At 42.3% G+C, this 19,146-nt stretch overlaps 2 protein-coding genes across 7 annotated transcripts in view; both read right to left on the bottom strand.

Annotated features, from left to right (window-relative positions):
* The window catches only part of LRCH3 (leucine rich repeats and calponin homology domain containing 3), a 57,901-nt gene extending 55,599 nt beyond the window's left edge, over positions 1-2,302 (bottom strand). For 5 of the 6 annotated variants that reach the window (XM_021544481.2, XM_077785701.1, XM_077785703.1 and 2 more), the window contains exon 1: positions 2,051-2,302. In XM_021544481.2, the coding sequence (XP_021400156.1) occupies positions 2,051-2,261 (211 nt within the window). In that variant the 5' untranslated portion in view covers positions 2,262-2,302. The remainder of the gene's footprint in view (positions 1-2,050) is intronic. The other variant, XM_077785704.1, reaches the window with a different exon arrangement.
* A 2,351-nt stretch (positions 2,303-4,653) lies between these two features.
* On the bottom strand, positions 4,654-17,423 carry FYTTD1 (forty-two-three domain containing 1). The gene is made up of 9 exons (XM_021544560.3): positions 17,280-17,423; positions 14,160-14,291; positions 11,084-11,229; positions 10,212-10,324; positions 9,149-9,245; positions 8,208-8,266; positions 7,289-7,363; positions 6,349-6,475; positions 4,654-5,272 (listed from the first exon to the last, which is right to left on the bottom strand). Exons 1-9 carry the CDS (start codon positions 17,380-17,382, stop codon positions 5,177-5,179), a joined length of 948 nt encoding a protein of 315 aa, XP_021400235.2. The 5' UTR covers positions 17,383-17,423; the 3' UTR covers positions 4,654-5,176.
* Positions 17,424-19,146: the final 1,723 nt, after the last annotated feature.

The raw sequence follows: 19,146 nt of genomic DNA, 5'->3' as shown, positions 1-19,146 counted from the left end.
GGGAATTAGCTCTATCAGTACATGATTCACACAACAGAGGTGTCTATTCAGGCACACGAGGAGGAAGGTTTGCACATCACTGTTTCATCTTCAGTTTTGCAACTGAATTTGTAATTTGGGAGCAACTCCAGTCATTTTTATCAAAACAGACATGCAGCATCTCATATGCTTGGAGTCTGTGGCACAGCACATAGGAAAGCTCTTGGGAGTCTATGGTGTGGGGTGTTGTTTAAAGTGTTTAAGTATTTATGACACCGAACACACAAATACATTGTATCATATTTTTTGCAGCTAGTCCTATACAAAAGAATTGTAAGTCTCCCATGAACAAAACTGTGCCCAGCATTATTCAAAACAAAATCAAGTAAGTCAACAGACCACACCAAAAAAAAAAAAAAGGCACAAGATGAAGTTATTCCCAGCAGCCTTCAAAACAGAGAATTTGAACATAATGTGTGTCCCAACACACTCGATAAGCTTTGCTTTTTACAACTTTAAAACAGTTCTAGCTTTTTTCTAAGGTTCATTGTGACGATAAATGCACAAAAGTGTATGGCATGCACTGCTGCTTATTAGCATTTAATGCTTCTTGAACAACTACAATGCAAATATTCATCACAATAGATGGGAACCTTGGTGGGAACAAGAATTCCCACAAATTGTTTAAGAGTACAGTAAATGAATAGTGTTATAACAAAAAGCCCAAACCCCTCACAAATGTGTATGCTGTGTTTGCTTACAGATTAATCCACTACACATGCATTGTGCAACTGCACTTGTACAAAAGAAACAAAAAAACATTCCAAACATTTATAGCTCAACAAGAAGTGTTTTCTATGTATAGATGTGCTCAAGACAAGCAAACCAGTGTTGTCTCAAGGTTTGCTTGAGTTTTCATGAGTGTTTCTTTTGTTAGTGACTGATTTTTGCATAAATAGGATGTGACAGAACAGAGTATGAAGTCAAGACAATTTTAAAGGTTCCATTCTGAATTATTTAACACCAGTGTAACCAGCACACTTAAAACCACACACAGTAACTTGAAAAAACTCAGTACTAAAAAGTCTAGATTTCAAAGCTTGAAGTAGATAGCATGCTGACACCTTTTAAAGTTACTTTGACTTCACTTACACAACTGCACAACCAAAATAAACTAAATCTGATCTACATCATGTACTAAGATTTCTACATCTTGCACAAACTCTCATTTCCCCAGTCTCACCTCTCTACATAATACAGTAATATGAAAACAAAGATATGTTTCCACTTGTGATCAAGGTACTTACAGTCAAAGTATACATTTTTTAGTCTACTCTTATGAATACATTTAAGGAATAGAGAAGACAAAATCCCTAATGCTTACTGTACCTTGTAATGTAAATAACAATCTTTAATATCCTTAAATCCATGTTATACAGGAGAAAAAAAAGAAAAGGCTGTGATTATATTCACAGTATCTTTCATATCTTCTTATGGCTGTTTGAAATAACAATAACAGAAGCAGGAGAGCTTGTAGAGCTCATAAAATATAGTTTCGTTAGCATACACACACCTGACAGCCCTTCTTGGAAAGCTGGTTTCCCTTGTCAGCAAGACAAGACGAGAGATTGTGAGGGTGCACACACGTATGTGTGTATGTATATACATTCACATATAGGTGTATCAGAGCAAGAACAAGGCTAAAACCACAGCAACGAGCAGCAATACTGAGAAAAACCTCACAACGCTCTTTAAAACAGTTCCCCATAAGGGAAACATTTTACAGCAGAGATAATAAAGAAAAAAACCCCTACAAATGGAAGAGATCTCATCGGACGGGCAAAGGAAGAACCCTGCCACAGCTCCTCCATCCCGCCTCAGCCGAGGAGAGGAAGGGCGGAGAGCGAAGGGAAGGAGGCGAAACCAGTTTGAATTTACGAAGAGACAGCAAATTGGTCACCTCAGACCCAGCGCTGAGCGAGGGGCTGGCAGGGCAGCCAGGACGCGCAGAGCCCGGCGAGCCCCGCTCCCGCTCCCCGCTGCCTCGCCCCCCTCACGCCCTGTCCCTCACCAGCCTGGGTGGTGTCGCTGAGATCGTGGTTGGCGGCGCTGGCCCGCGGATAGTCCCGGAGCTTCCTGCCGCTCAAACTGAGGGTCCCGCTGACCGCCGCTTCTTCCAGGGCTCGGTCCAAGGAGCGGCTCCAGGAGCCGGGAGCCGAGGGACCAGGCGGAGCGGGACAAGCCGCGGGCATCGCGGCAGAGCCGCCCTCCGGCGCCGCCATTTCCCCGCCACAGCCCGGCCGGACAGCGCATGGCAGAGCGCGCGGCAGGGGCGCATGCGCGGCCGCCGCCCGGCGGCCCCGGGACCGCGCGGGCACCGCGTCCGTCCGAGCGGGGCCGGGCCGGGCCGGGCCAGCCTCTCCTCGGGTCAGCCGGCGGGCAAGGGGATCGCCGCCGCGGACACGCCCGGATACCTGCTGGAACTCTTAAAAATTATAATAATTTTCCCGCCAACGTGAGCTGTCACAGGTTGGGTTCTGGGTGAACATCGCTCACAGCTGCTGGGTGGTCGAGCCCGTTCCAGCAGCAAAATAAGGGCAAAGCGCGCAGATCTCCGCTAAGTGGGAAATGTAAAAACTGCTTCATGTTTTTTAACTTTATGATTCATTACATTAGAAGGCCACACCCTTTGCTACATCTTAATAAATGCCTCTTGCCCTGCTGCTTCCACTGAACCCACCTGATGCTGCAGCCAACACACCTGAGCTGATAATGAAGAACAAAGGCTGGCAATAATCAAGTAGCAAGCCATTCACAGTATTTAACGCCTTATCAAATATAATTACAGGCGGAATTTTGTCCTGCACTGAAACTTAGTAGCAGCATTTTCAGTTTTGTGCCTCCTGCTGGCACAGCACTCCCACACAGCCACTCGGGCTGTTCGTGCAGCACAAGGTGTTGATGACAGCGATTCTCGCTATCAAGACAGGTCACAGCAACAATCGCTGCTTGCGCTGACACATCTGGTACTCTCACCACAACAAATCACTGAATTAGGCAGTGCTACTGAAACATTAATTAGTAGCTGACATATTCAAATGCAAGTTTAGTAGCCGACACATTCAAATGGCAGTGAGCCTCTACAGCACCATTCCGGTAAGTGCTCCCTTGTCAGAGTATTAAGCTGGGCAAGGAGTGTGAACCCTTTTTAAGTAAGGTTGCTTTCTGCTCTGTTATTCAGAATATTTAATAAAAATTTGATCAGTAAGAACCCCTTGCAGGCTATCAGAAAATTCACATAACCAGTATATTGCCCAGGTGATTGTAACAGGAACAAGACAATATGAAACCTGTAACTTTTTATTTAAAAAAAATTAACAGCTTCAGTATAGATCAAATGTAATAACTTCTCCAAAAAATACCAAAAGGTACAGTGTAAAGCATCTTCTCATTAAATACAAACTAGCACTTTTGATGCACTGCATCAATGTTTTGCATCTAGGCTGATGCAAAAGAATTTTTTTGTTGCATCCTGGCACATGGAAAATGTATACACTGAAACAGGATGACTGACTACTCTTTACCTACTCAAATTCTAACAGTGGGACATTAATTTTTAAAAAAATCCTACTAGTAACTGAGAAAGAAACCTTATCACCATTACATTTAGTTTGCCTCTGCTAATGTATATTTTTCAACATTAAAATTAAGGGTTTAAGTTCTATTTAGCATCAGAGTGCACTCTGACTTCAAAACTATATAAAAAAAAAAGCCCTTCTGCTGTCAAGTGCTCTTTAAGGTTGAAGTTGCCAGTATATGCTAGTTAACTTGGAATTTGAGATAAAAATGCAAGGAAACCAACTCTGTCAAATATAAATTCTTTAAGAACGTGAAAAGGAGTTAAACCTGCTTCAAACCATAAATATTCCTGGACGCAGCAAGCCAGCCACTCTTGTACCTGACTGTACCTAACCCTCCTCACCAAAAGCAGTGCCAACATCATCAATGCCTGGTCTGGAAGCAATTCTGAAGAGGTGCCTCAGTTTCAGGGATTATATAAATATAGATTGAGGATGCCCTGGTTGTTACTGTCCTGCAGATTCTGATGCACAGAGCTGTGCTTAAAGCAAGTGCCTACATGTTCCTACCTAATGCCTTACTCATGCTGGCAAAGTGAGGGCTTTCCTCCAGCAACGTTCCTCAGTTTCAGAAAACTTCCACATGTCTGACCACTTTGGATCAGCTTCACATCTTACCTTTCTTTGGTATTAACAAACAAGTGCCACGAGATTGCTTGCCTCCAGCTATTTTTAAGAGTTAGAGAAAACTCTCTGGGGCAAGGTATGCAGGATGAGAATCCTGTAACTGGGAGGGTAAGGAACTCTACCATACTGCTGACTTCCTTGTGAACTGCTATATTTTTTCCTCTCTAATTATTCAAAAACATGAAGTTATTGCATTAAGTCTGTGAAAAACCTTTCAAAAAGAAATAAAAATCAGAAGTTTAAGAAGAAAATGAGACGGATAAACTCTATTTACAAAGGAGGATGATGAAGTTGAGCTACCTGGAATATAAAGGACTCTCACACTGCCTCTGCAGTATTCCTCCCATATGGTATATGATCTGGACCACTTTTAAGGATAAGAGTAGAATAGTCTCCATCCCAGTTACAATTTTGGGTCTCAGCTAACAGCTTTATTTATGAATGTGAGGATGCAAAACAGTTTTCAAGAAAGGAAAAAAATGGAACTTTAAAAACACAAAGAAGTACAGAACCAATGCTCCCATGGAAAACGCCGCTACATCACCACCAAAGTATCCATAGACTGAGGCTCTGTGCTAAACTGGTCTCTGAAAGAGAGCTCAAAGGCAGTCCCTAAAAAACCCTAAAATGGGGTTTGTAATTAAACACTTAAAGAATCTTTACCATAACAGATGGGTCAAAGAACTCAGCTGGGCAACAATCTTTTCCAACCAGGTGATGGTACCACTATGTTGGATCAGTTTCTCTCCACTTTTTCTCCCTCAGGGCATTAATTTTTTTACCATTCCAAGTAAAAGTAATAAAGAGAGATAACTCTGCCACCATCTTAGCAAGATGTCTGGAGAATTCTAGTGACATATGCTGTATTCTTCTGCTCACTTTTATTTCAGGGACTTAGGAAGGTGGGCTCAGTGCCAAGTCCATCTGCCAGGTTAGCCCACTGTTACAAAACGGCTTCCTTTGTTCTGAGACAGTGCTGTCCTCTGCTCCTTCAGGATCCCAAATCGTTCGTTCAACGTCATCCCTGTCTGAAAAATAAAGTAATTTAAACAAAACTTTAAAGGCATTGGGTTAATTTAATCGAAGTAATGGAGACAGAACAGTTTTTTCTTCAGTCTGTATAATCACTTGACTCCTTAGTTGCTTCACTTGGATTTTTTGTCACTTCCCACACCATTTAAAAGCCAGATTGGACTACACTTCAAGAGCTTGCATTTTCAGAATTCATTAAGAACACATGGTATATAATGCCAGTATTCAAAGCCTACTCAAAATATTTTAAGTTAAACTGAGGACAAACAGACTGAAAAATGGAACTTCCAGTACACATTTCCCCACATAGATTCTCTGCAACTTCAAGAAATGCAACATTTTCACCGTTTTAATGCAGGTTGCTTTCCAGTTCAGTCAGCTAAGGCAGCAAGCTGGAGTCTAATCCAGAAGTTTGATTAATTTTACACTACAGTAGTAGACTATTTCTGTCATAGCTCTTATTCCTGGATGGAACAAATGCATAGCAATGCCTTGGATCCATGCAGATTTCTACAGCTGGCACTAAGGAGCTGATTACAAGAATAGCATCTAACTCTGTCACTCTGTAAGAATCCCTTCAATGACAGCATTAGGATTGCTGCACCAAATCAGGTATGAATTCTTCATGAAACTTATGAAAAATTGCTCATCTTTCAAGCCTTCACATGATCACATTTAATTTTTTTTCCTAAATGGACAGCAAAAGTTGCCTTATAGATGTGGTTGCCAGGGTTCTGGCAGGTCACACAGCTGAAAGCAGCTCATCCCTGAATTATTCACAGTTGCTGATGCAAGCACAGCAGGAACACTAGAAGCTTTTTAGAAATATTCAACGTTTTAAATCCCATTTAAATCATGTGGGCATGCAAAGCATGAACTAGAAGAACAGGAACAGTGAGTTTAGCTACTTGCTGGAAGTTTCACAGTGAGTTAGCAGAGACACTGGAAGTGGAAACAAGACGTAGTCTTGCTCTCTCTTTCTGTCATTTGGGAGTCTAGGAGCAAAGTGCTTCACTGGCTTTTATTGGTCTTGAAACTACTTCCACAGTTATGAGAGGAAAACTACATTTACCTGTTTTCCAACACTATTTATATCAAACTGCAATGGAACCCCTTTTGGAATCTTCTTCTCTTCAGATTGGTCCCTCTTCATCAGAAACGGTGGCACAGGACTACGAGTTAATCGCAATTTCTGGGAACTGTGAAAGAAGAATGTTACAAAGAACATGATGAACATGTGTTTTATGCAAGAAAGCCTTAATGCTGATAGAGGTATGAATTCTTCATGAAACCATTTGACCAGACTGGCTGAAAAGCTGGAGGGCACAAATTCAAGAAGGTAAGTCAGGCAGAACTGAAAAGCGACCATTTGTTATTGTTACAGACACAGAGTCCCAGCAGGAAACCATCTTATTTTTTATCTGCAATTCTACTGACAAATGTGTTATTTGTAATTAATCATATAAATACAAAAAACAAAAATTCGTACAGTCTTCCTTACAGATAAAACACTACAGAGGAAATGCTAATCAAGGCATTTTTAAAATATACCACCTATAAACAACACTACTATCAACTTCCCAAACACAAATACAGCAATGCTCTCTTTAAGCATAAGTCCAGCAGTATTTTTATGAATGAGGGAGTAACTGTTACCATTACTCATCAAGTAGGTGCTAATTAATTTCAACTCAAGAGGCAGAAAACAGCTGTGACATGGCCTGATTTGGAAGGGACAAATAAAAGTGAAAATGTACCAGCCCACCACTCTTCCACTCTATACAATACATCAAGCTCCTAACTGGGACCTGACATGTGAGCTCCAGGTGCAATATTTTTCAAACACTGCTCAGAAACACTGAGAAAGGGGCCAGACTTAAAAACCTCTGACTTAAAAAAAAGCTCTGACTTTGAGGTCACCTAAAACACTACCTGCAAGGAACATACTAAATGGTTCAAAGCAGCAATTTCATTTATGTTCAGAACATTTCAGAACTTAATTGAAAACTCACAATGGGCTTATGATTGCTCCTGGGTTGTCAATAGACACAGTCAGGATCCCTCCACTTGTGGTAGAAGTTCGCCACCTAGTTTGAAAACACAAAAATCACTTACAAAAATTGTGCAGAGATTTCAGTCAGGGTATCTTTAAAGGCATGTTCAAAATATTTGCCAGCAAAGAATGTGCAAGCTTTCAGAATGTTGGCCAATACAAAGATCACATGCTATTGACACTTGGCTATTGATTCTTGTACATTTTACATTACCTACAGATATTCAGGAGAGTACTAAATCACATGCTCTCGAGGTGCACCAGAACTATAGCACTGACCCAAGAGTTCAGTGCTTGTTTAAAACATTCAGTTTCTTTGCCACAGATGGGGCCAAAATGGCCCACACAGCAAATTCAAGAGGTGACAGACTGCACTCTGTGGAACCTGCTGCTTTCCTTAGCCTTTTGTGTTCCCAGGAAACACCCTGCAAAGAGCCCAGCAGGCACAGTATGGGAAGTGTATGTGGGAAGAGCCGAGTGGCCTCATTGGGCTCTGCCTTTTTCATTTCTAAACTGCTTCACAGGCTTATATGCATATTAAATAAAAGGAAAATTACAACAAGAGCTCAGGATAACAGTGATATTTGAATTTTTCTTCTAGTCTATACAGTATTCATGAGTACTAGAGATTAGCCTCATCCTCTTTCCAACTTCCCCCTCATTCCTGCAAATGTCTCATGCAAACCAACTCCTTCTGGTTAAATTAGAAGATAATTTAGGAAATAACTGAGAATAGGGGGAGGATCACTGTCACTCTAGTTGATGTGCCTAGAGGGGAAAAAAATCCACCCTCCTACTATTATCATATTCAGGAAGTCTGAGCTAAAATGAGCATCTTACATGTAACAAAGCTGAAGATTTCCAAATTAGATACTTACTGACGAGTTCTCTTTACAGTCTGATTATCAAGATCTGTTGACTGCACTTGGGTCTGCACCTAAAAACACATCAGTACAGACACTAGATTTGAATACTGTTTCAATTCCTACTGTAGCAGCTGGAAATACAGAAGTTCAAAAACAGAAGTTTAAAGCTGTTTGTATACTCTGCACAAACAGGGTTGTACTTTCAGAGGGACTTCATAAGACATTGAAAAGAAATTACTTTAAGAACACAAAATAATTTAAACAAAACTGCCAGTAGAGCAATGGCAACATTTTGGAGGACTATGTCAGCCTAAGATACATCAGCACATTACTACACTAGCAAGAAAAGTCAGTCTAGCTCCTGATCCTGTCTGTAATTTTGCAAACCATCTGGAAGGAAGACAACAGCTACTTACAGTCACAATGATGGCAGATGGAGAATGAAGGCACAAATAAAAACCACACCTACCACTTTTCATTCACTGTGCACTCTCTAATCTCTCCATCCTACTAAAAACAACTAAAAAATCATTCAGTAACTAAAATAACTGAAATAAACAACTGCAAAATAACTAAAAAAGCAAACCAAACCATAATCAGATATCTTTCTGCTCTGTTATTCATCTGAAGGCAACTTCTAAAAGCTGGACAGAGCTTTCTAACATTAACTTTTAAAAGAAAAAAATAGCACCTTGCAACTACCCTCAAATACTGACATGTTTCATGCCCCTCAGAATTGCTCAATTACATTGGAATGTGAAGCAAGACTCAATGGATTACAGTAACTAAAGAGAACAAGTGCACTTCCCTAGAAGAACCTGTGGCTATTTCCCAGTGCACCTGAAGTTTTTACTCAGATCTGATATTTGAAGTTGATTCATTAATATCAGTTTTACAGGTTAGCTTAGAAACTGAGGCCCAACTGCCTTGCTCTCTTCAAAATTTGTATTTACCTTCAGACCCCTTCTAAACAGGAAAGTTGCTTGACGAGTATCTTTCTGCTGATTTAGTTTGTTTCCAATTCTGACAAATGTAGATGGTATGTTATTCCTGTAATATTTATTAAAAAATATAGTTATAAAAGGCTCCACAGGGAACACCTTAGAGACACTACTATGAAAGTCCAAAAAGTGCCCAAAACATCAATAAGGACATCTTTAGTGCTGACTCTTCAAGGCTGAATGCTTCAGCTGGGATAAGCTCCTCATCCACTAGGAATGATATTACTCATACATGGAGAGATCCCTGTTGGTACATAGAAGCCTAATGTTCATACATCACAGAACAATATGGTCACTAATTCTGCTAATCACTTTGCTCAGTATCCTCCAGCACTTTAAACACTGTTGGTTAGATAAAAAAAAATAAAATCAATATGTATAAAGAAAGTTTGTTTACAGTTTTCATGATATAGACACAGAGTGAAACCTTTTATCATGGAGACCAGTTTGGTTGCAGTTTTATAACACATGTTAATTCCAGCACAAATAAAACATGCAATGGCTTCCCTGAAGCTGCAGATGGCACCAGCTTCCACAAAGGCATTTAGAAAGTTCACTAAACCATGGCTAACACTTCTGAGAGCTACCAAAATCCACACTGGCCATTTCCATAGAGAATCATAAAACACAGAATGGTTTGGGTTGGAAGGAACCTTAAAGAACCCCTAGATTCAACCCCCCTCTCATGGGCAGGGACACCTTCCACAAGATCAGGTTGCTCAAATATAGGCTGCCTGTGATTTAACTGAAGGAAGGCAAAATACCAGGTGCTCAAAAACAGAGGCATTTCCTGAGTGCTCTACATCAAAACAAACATCTGGCTTTTTATCAAGATCATGTTTGGCACATTCTTGGCTTCCAGATCTGTAGAACTTCACACACAAGGCAGTCTTGACCATATTGCTACTGCCAGTACCTCAGTACCTCTTGTCTCCTCTTAGCCTCAGTCCTGTTAAACATGATTCACTATGGGAAATTGCCAAGTAGTGTTCAGAAAGCAGGCTTGGTAATTTACCTCCTGCTTAGCAGGGTAGGCCTCCTGAGGGCAGGAGCTTGTTTTCTCTGCATTTCAGATTGTCTCTGCAGGTTTGTTTTCCTTTTCAAGACCGGGTAATTCCGCTGTGCATTCTTAAAAAACAATAAACACATTCAGCATAATGTATGCTATACACACACAAACATTTTAATTTCAGTTTATTTACAAACTGTGATGAGAATACACTTGGCTTTGTCTGCCTTTCAGAATCTAGTGTAATTTGAAAACACTCTCTACAATTTAATGAATTCTATATTCTCCACATCCTCAGGAGAAAAAAAGCAACATACCTTAGCAGTTATTTTTTTATTATTGTATCTTCCTAAACTGACAAAAATCCATGATGCACATGTCTTAAAATTAGTCTTCTTCAGAAATCCAAAGGCAAACCCCATTCTACAATACTGAATGAGATAAAGCAGTCAACAATGAATGCACTGGAGCAGTGCAGAGAAGGGAGCCCACTGATGGAGTTTAGTATTCTGCAAAAACTTCATTTTTTTAACAGCACACGCTTAGAACCTGCAGGTTGGCTGAATCATTGGTCTGTAAGAAAACCAATTTTCCTTGTAAAAATACAGTAACTCCCTCCATACTCACACAGAATATACTTCTGTACTTCAAGTCTAATGACTTGCAACCCAATTAAGTATTAGAAACTATTTTCACACCTAGTCCATATCGAGCCCAGTCAAAACAAACAAGAACTCAGCCAACACATTCCCAATTTGGTAACAGCTTGTACCATTTGTCTCCATTTTATATTTCAGTAGCACTCTTCTGAAGTGCTTGCGTTTCATTTTTTTAGACCTGTTCTGACACAAATCACCAGGGTTGCATTAATTAATTACCTTCTCACTCAGTGGCTGTCTGTTCAGAGGACTGATCCCTTTGTGTGAACCCACAGCTTTCTTGGCTGCCAGGCCAGTTATGACTCCGTAAGGACGCTTCTTCCCTGCTATCTTCTTCCTGCGCCCCAAACGATTCTTACCATAACCTGCAACAAGCACAGAAAGCTCAACAATTTTTCCTGAAAGGAAAAGATTAATGCTTTAAGATGCCTTGCAGGCAGCACAAGTTACTTGGCTGCACACCTCAAGCCCTAGAGCAGAGGCCACCACTTGAAGACAATTTGGTCACTCAGATGTTGACCAGGTCTGGCCCAAGCCCCAGCACAAGCAACGATCAGCTTTTCATACAGAGCAGTTTTACTGTAGTTCATTGCATTAATTTTGGCTGAAAATTTCTTATTTGACATGTCTACAGGGAGAACTTAAGGATCTTCTAGCACAGAATACTCTGAAATGGAACTTCATCAAGTCCTGAACAATATAAAACCAAACTAGAGAGTCCCTCAGCTTCCTACCCATTCAGCAAACTTCAAATTACTAGTTTAATTTAAAAGGGAAAAAAAAAACCAAAACTAAGATTATTTATTTAAATCAGTAGTTCCCAAACATGACTCAGAAGGAAAGAACACAGCAATTGGCCCACAAAAGCACACTAAACAGCACATTAATTATATAACATTTGAAGTGTTTTCAACTAGAAGTCTGCATGGCAATACAGCCAAACTGAGGACTGAAAGAAGCTTTTGAATATAAAAGGCTTGTAAGTCTGAGGTCCATAGTATATCCAGCTACCAGGGTTTGATTAACCCAATCTAGAGTCATTTAGCTTCATGCTATGAATACAGACCATGCTCCAATTTTGTGCCCAAGCATCCTTGACTCTAGAACTTCAGACTGTAAAACAAATTTCAGACTGAAGAGTCAGCTCTCAAGCAACAGACTCATTTAGTTTTAACATATCCGACCTAACACCATTGATGATAAATCTGTGCTTTCTCATGAGACAGGAACCATGACATGAGGTAAGCCACTGGTCTGAATCCAGCTCAGATCAATTTGCCATGGAGAACTGCTGTGTACACACATTTTGTGTCTGGTTAGCAAATGCTCTTCTTTTCCAAGAGAAAAGCTGAGAAACAAGGTTGCTTAGGCTGAATGGGATCTCACAAGCCCTAAAAGCCTCTGCTCAAATAAATGAAAACATCCAAGATAGCTCAGGCAGCATAGGACTTTATGCAGTTGAATCATCAAGGACAACTTTTATTCAAATGAACAACGCTCATCTGTTTTTAACCCCAAAAGCTGAATAGAATCCCAGCTCAAGTTTCTTGCTTCTTTCCAGAAAGCTTGGCAGCCACTTCTAAAACCAGAAGGAACTGAACACTGTTGATCATTTGTGGTTTCTGCAGTTGTCCACAGAGACTTTGCCACTTATCAAAGTAACTTCAATAACAGTATAGTAAGAAATCTACTGGTAAGCTACTAGCAACTACAGTGCTCACCTTCTGCTTAAAAACAATATAAGAGATTTATTTTCAATGGGATAGGAGGGAGCCATTGAACTATTCACAGTGCTTAGAGATGTCATGAATCTGGCGATTTTGCAAAGAAATGGTTTGTTTTTTCCTAGAACACAGGCAGGCAAGCTGGTAAGGTTTCAGTAGAGAAAAGTAACTGCCTAAGACAGTAGTACTTAGGATTTCAAGTTTACAGATCAAGTTTCTTCTAAAATTCTAAATCCTAATGCTTGCTTCTTTTGTGGCTTTTTGACGATAAACAATTGCACTTGACAACTGCAGTTATAAACAGAGGCTACATGTTTGATAATCTAGAACTTAAATTCACTTACTCTTCACCCACACAAATATCTTCACACTTGGGCTGAGAGATGTAAATTTTTCTCCAGCCCTGTCACCAATTTATTAGAAATGTACAAGTAACACAGTTGTGTGGGCCTGCATAGAAACCAAAAATCCTGAGCTCTGAGTAACACAACATTCCACTGATCCCTAAAGATATTTGTGTCTAAGACACGAAGAAGGAGCTGCTGCTACAACAAACACTAAGCAAGACCAAGATAACACAGGGATCATTGCAAGTACACACCGGACAGATGTGTCTTTGTTTTCCAGGAATGCTACTAAACAAGAAATTGCATGTATTAACCTAATTAGCTCATGGTGGTAAGCTTTCTAATCAGACAGTATTCTTCCACATTTTGATTATCCTGTACAAAACAGATACTTTTCAAAACTAATTGCAAGCAAAACCAGTCACTTCAGGCTGAAGCTATCCATGTACTGAACTAAAGCCTGGGAATAATTTTAAAATGTCTCCTGTTTATAAAAAAAAACATGAGTTACTCAGGGGAACCTACAGCAAAGCTGTTATTGTGCACTTTTCCTCACTCTCTGCCTAAATTACTTTTCCCTTTTTTTGTACTCCGCTGTTAAAACACTGGCTTGCCCTTTTTGTATTCCACTGTAGGAACACTGGCTTAAGAAGGCTGACACAGTGCTTCCTTTGCATCTCAAGCTCTTACAAGAAAAGCCAACTCACACTGTGCACCATCCATTTAAATATTCCTGAGCCAGGATCAAGTCTGTAGTAACAGATATTTTGGGGAGGCCTATAAAGAGAATTCTATCCAGTAAATATGAATATGCTTTTCTTTTACACAAAGCTCTGAGCTCTGGCAAGGCCTCCACATCTCCCAATACAAAGGCTTTGGCATAAGCACTTGTTCTGTCCATCTCTGAGAAGATGCAAGGTATCATCACAATGTCCAATATTAAAATTAATTTGAAGAATCAGAAAGCAAGCCAATTCTTCCTTGAGTAAAAACAGTTCCTCAAGCATCTAAGCTCTCTGGTGGCCAAACACATCAATTACTTCCTCACACTGAATCAGAAACAAAACCAAGTATAAATAGATTAAAAATATCTCTGAGTTATAATCAAAAGATACTATTTGAAAGACAAGTGAACTGACCATGTCAATCTACACATTTAATTATTCTGCCCTTCAACTCCAGAGAGATAATGTAGAATCTGTGTTATATTTGGCATACACACACCTTTCTGCTGTTGCATTCCCCACTTGGAGCCTTGTGAACTGAACTGTTGAGCTCGATTCTGCTGAAGCCCTCTTTTTATTTTGGGAGAATATTGCTTTCTCTCTTCTTTCTTGTTCAGCTTGATTATATCATCTACAGGAAGAAAAAAGAAAAATTGACATATTGTATAAAATTTGACATACTGAATAAAACCCTCAAAAAGCCCGGAGGCACAGGAGACAGACCAGTCAACCCTGCAAAGGCACCACATACAAGTTAAGGTTTCAGAAATATTAGCACTATAAACATCCAGTCCCTGCTACATCTTACATAACTTACTTTATAATACAATGCCCCAGCAGAAGGGAAGCAGTTGCATACATCCAGAAAATGTGAGACCCATGTAAGATCATGACATTCAGCTCAGGATTATATTTTAATTTGGGTGACTCCATTAGTTTTTGTACACTGTTAAAGAAAATGAAAATCCAATCTCATGTCCAGACTTTGCAGAGAACAGATAAAAAATGTTAATTCCAGCCTTAGTTCTTTTATCCTATGCTACTTAAGAAATATCACACAGACACAATTCAGGCCATCAGTTATCTTCAGCTGTTCACCAGGACTGAAATGAGGAAAAAGGCAAGCAAGATATCTCTCCCCAGGAATCTACAATCCAAAGCAATTGTCTTATCTACTGTCCAGGGAAACAATCTCAGACAAGTTATTAATCAGTTCAAAAATATGTATAAGAAACAAGCTGATGAAAAGCAAACAGCAGGTCTGTCCAATGCAAATTATGCTACACCAGCTTGATTTCCTACACTGACCTGGTAGCCAGCTCTGGAGAAAAGAGCAAAGCAAGAGGTGTGGCAACTTTTATCTGACTGCCAGCTTGTTTACAAGAACACCTTAAAGGAAACTGCCAAACTGTGTTTACTGCATCTCCATCATGAGAGTATAACTGATAAAAAATGTCATGTTTCTATAGGGAGCCTCCCCAAATACGTGGACAGCCTTTTCCAGTCAAGGAAAGATGGGAATGAGGTTACTGTGTCTGTGGCTGAATTTAAATGGACTCATAAGGGGTAGAACAGAGAAAACAGTGTAAAAACCATAAACAACAAAAATCACAACACTATTATCCAATGGTTTGCATGCTGTCAAAATAAAGCTAAGATAAAATTAATTCACCTTGCTGCAAAAATCTACCAGGACAAGAACACTGATACAGATCACTCAGGGTTTGATAGCTACACAATCTTCTTTACCAAAGGGGTTGTTCCTGGAACAAGGATTCCAAGCTATCCTTTTATACACAAAGAAAACCAAAGCCACTTCAAACATGGATTCATGCTTCACAGTTCATCTGCTTCATCTTAAATCAATTTTTTTCAAGTTGCTGCACACAAGGTTACAACTTTTTAAATAAAAGGACTTAAGTTTCAGATATTCTCTTATTTGAGTAAATGAAGGATATTTGGGATTTCATGCATTTGTTACAGGAGCCACACTGAAGCAGTCTTCTATCTCGCATAACATCAGAGACCACAATTACAGCTAGAACAGAAGAGTTTTCTGGGAACAGTATCAAACTGGAAGCTCAGCTGCACATAACACAACCAAAACACGTTTAATCTTTATTACTATATGAGAATTTACTCAACATCATGCTTTAAATCTTAAGACTTCCTAGATTAGGGTTATGTCGGTTTCTTTGATATCACACTAGGTGTGAGACTGCATCTTCTCTTTGGTTATACCTGACACAGAGCTTTCACCTGGGGACAGCAGCTGGGGTGACAACGTTCTCATACACCTAAAGAAGCACCCACTTCAGAACACCACTTCAAAACAAAATCCTTATGACACTTCAACAGTCCTTTGCAGTCTGCTGTTAGTTAATGGCCAGGACACCTAGCAATGACTGACTGAAAGGTTAACTCAGCCAGGAAACATTAGAATATGTGAAAATACAACAAGCCAGGATCAGTAACTTTATTAGCAACCTTGAAAACAAAGATTGTGTGTAATGGGTAAAAACAGATTTAGTTTTCTATGAATGCTGGGGCAGTACTCTACATTCAGACAAACTCTAAATATAATTTCAAAAGTTATCTTCACTGAATTATTTACAGAGGGAAAAACTGTACATACCCTCTTATTTTACAGTGGCCCACAAAGAGACAAGTCCACCATTAATAATTTCAGTTCACACTATGATTCTGCTTTTTGAAGAAAGTCTCCTGATAGCACCAATCTATTATGCTCTGGTAGTATCACAAAGCAGTACTGGAATGCACAAAACCAATTACTTTTTTTTCCTAATAAAAGTAAACTGGAGGATGCAGTCCATGAACATACCAAACTGTCCCTGACTCTTAATGGGACTCAGTACACAGCACCAGAACAGAACTTCTCTGAGATACCTCGCTGAAGTATCTACAGCGGGGATGTCAGTTTCTCGGGCAAGCTGGAGAGACACAGCTCTGCAGGTCTGCAATGAGTCTGTGCAACTTCCTAACACACACACACCCTGCAACAGGAGGGCAGGGGAGACCGGGCTAGATTGCACAGCGGACTACGTGGGAGAGGCAACGTCATGCTTGGCGCAGCTGGTTCTATACTGCAAGGAAGTTAGACAGGAGGCTTGCCACTGCCGACCTCCAAGCCTAAGAATAAAAAGGTCAGGCCAGCTGAGAGACCACCGAACCTCACCCATCCCTGTCGTTGCGAGAGCCAGGAGAGGCCCTGGGACGCTGCCCGAGGGCCACCCAGTACTGAGGGCCTCACCGGGCCAAACGCAGGCAGCGCCCCGGTCTGCGGCCTGCTCAGACCGCCAAGCGACACAAAGGGGTCCCGGCTGTTCCCCGGCGAGGATCGCGACCCCGATCCCCGCCGCTCCCGGTGGCCCGGCCGGCCCCGCCCCGAGCCGGCCCCGGCGCCACGCGCGCCCCTCCCGCGCCCTCGCCGTGGGAGGGTCCCGTCCTTCCCCCCCACCCCCGCCCTCCTTGGTTCCGCCCGCGCCGGTGCCCGCCGCAGCCCCGTTGGTTCGTCCCGCCCCTCCCCGTCCCCGGCATTTGGTTCAGCCCGAGCCCCCGCCCTGTCGCCTGCAACGGCCGCCCCAGCCCCGCTCCTCACCCAGGGACATGTCGATCTTCTCCACGCTCTCGCCGCCGCCGTGCCGGGCCCCCGCCGCGGCCGAGGAGCCCGGGAGCGGTGCCGCAGCCCCGAACGCGTTCATGGCCGCCTCCCTCACTCCGGACCGCCCCCCAGCTGGGCTCGCGCATGCGCAGCAGCTCCGCCCAGCCCAGGGCGCAGCCGCCCGCGCCGGGCAGCGGCGCAGCGCCCCTCTGGCAGCGCGCCCCCTGGCGGCCGGGAGGAGCAGGTACAGCGGGCGGGGGGCGAGGCCGGGGTGATGCCGGGGGTGATGCCGGGGTCGCGGGTCCCCGGGTCCCGCTGGGCGCCGCGGCCGCTTCCCGAAGCGGCTTCTCCAGGGACGGTGTCCTTGGGAGGAGTGAGTGGCACACCTGGGCCCGGGGAGGGGCGGGGGCGCCGGGAAGCGGAGCTGCCGGCAGGGCGCGGGTGCAGGGCGGCTGTGCGGGCTGCACCTGCTGGGTGCTGAGAGGAGTCACGGAGGTGGTTGGAAGCACGGAGCATCTCTCCTATGAAGACAGGCTGAAAGATTTGGGGGGTTTCAGCCTGGAGAAGGGAAGGCTCCAGGAGATCTCAGTACAGACTTCCAGTACTTGAAGGGGCCTTTAGGAAAGATGGGGAGAGATTTTTTAGCAGGGTTTGTTGCAAAAGGACAAGGGGTGATAGCTTTAAACAGAAAGAGGGTCAATTTAGACTGGAAATAAGGAAGAATGTTTTTTACAATGAGAGTGGTAGAACTCTGGCACAGACTGCCCAGGGAGGTGGTGGATGCCCTATCCCTGGAAACATTCAAGGTCAGATTGGACGGGGCTCTGAGCAGCCTGATCTATTTGAAAATATCCCTGCTCATGGCAGGGGGGTCAGACCACATGACCTCTAAATGTCCCCTCCAATCCAAGCATTCAGTATTGCAGGGCAGGGAAAGGTGTTCAGCTGAGAAGTTGACTATGAGATGCCTTTGCCTGTGACCCCTGTGCAATTGAGAGAACTAATCTGTTCTGTGAACAACAAAACCAATGCAGGGTGGTTTTGAGCATGATTATGTTTTGAAACGTCAAACAGCAGAGTTTAATCTAGGTTATCATTTCAAAATAACATGTAGAGCTTAAAATTACTACTTAAACCGAGAACAATGTGTCTATAATTTGTTCTCTTTGGGTTCTTTTCAGAGTTGTTATCTTTGCCAGTTTTTGGTCAGAATCATGTGATTGAGAAATTCGAAAGAGAAATGTTTTTTTAACAAGGAATCTAGCAAAGCCTTTCCCTCCTCCCTGTATATTTGCATTCTTTTGAGCTGTGGTGTTGGTGGGTCAGCAGTACACATGTGCCTAGTGGGCAGCTGGCTGCTGCTAAACAAGTTACACATAACAGGGCTTTTTTACACAACAGCACTTTATTCATTTGACACTGTTACAATTGAGGGATAGTGATTATGTCTACATCTTGCTCGTGGGTGGTTGAAATTGGTCACTGAGTTCCAGAGACAGAAAAGGAAGGAGCAGGTGGACTGACAAGGTGATCTCAGAGGATGAACTTCCTTCAGAAGCTAGGCAGTAAATGCTGAAAGGAAAAGCCACACCTGTTCTCCTACTCACAACAGTCACCTGGCATTACTGTCCACACCTCCCCGAGTTTTCTCTGGGAGCTGTGCTGAGGCTGCCGTCCCAAAGGTGGCTTGACCAAAGCATAGCTTGTTTTAGGGTCTGCCTGCTTGCCTCCAGAGGGGGAGCTCCATACTGAGACTGCAGGGACTGTATTGCAAATGCCCTTGGGTAGGGATAATTATTTCCATACATGACCTTGCACACACCTCCTTCCAGCAGGAACACTCCCACATTTCTTTCATTGCCCA

The sequence above is a fragment of the Lonchura striata genome, chromosome 10 (genome assembly GCF_046129695.1).
Source record: "Lonchura striata isolate bLonStr1 chromosome 10, bLonStr1.mat, whole genome shotgun sequence".
In the NCBI taxonomy this organism is placed as follows: Eukaryota; Metazoa; Chordata; class Aves; order Passeriformes; family Estrildidae; genus Lonchura; species Lonchura striata.
The sequence above is the reverse complement of the archived record's forward strand: the minus strand, read 5'-3'. Positions and strand labels throughout refer to the sequence as shown.

Bases quoted from the DNA above. Each gene is read 5' to 3' on its own strand.
- FYTTD1 (XM_021544560.3), bottom strand. From the start codon at position 17,382: ATGAACGCGTTCGGGGCTGCGGCACCGCTCCCGGGCTCCTCGGCCGCG. The intron at 9,246-10,211 runs GTAAATTACCAA...TAAATATTACAG, and splicing joins CCTACCCTGCTAAGCAGGAG to GAATAACATACCATCTACAT. The intron at 8,267-9,148 runs GTAAATACAAAT...ATGTGTTTTTAG, and splicing joins TGTTTAGAAGGGGTCTGAAG to GTGCAGACCCAAGTGCAGTC.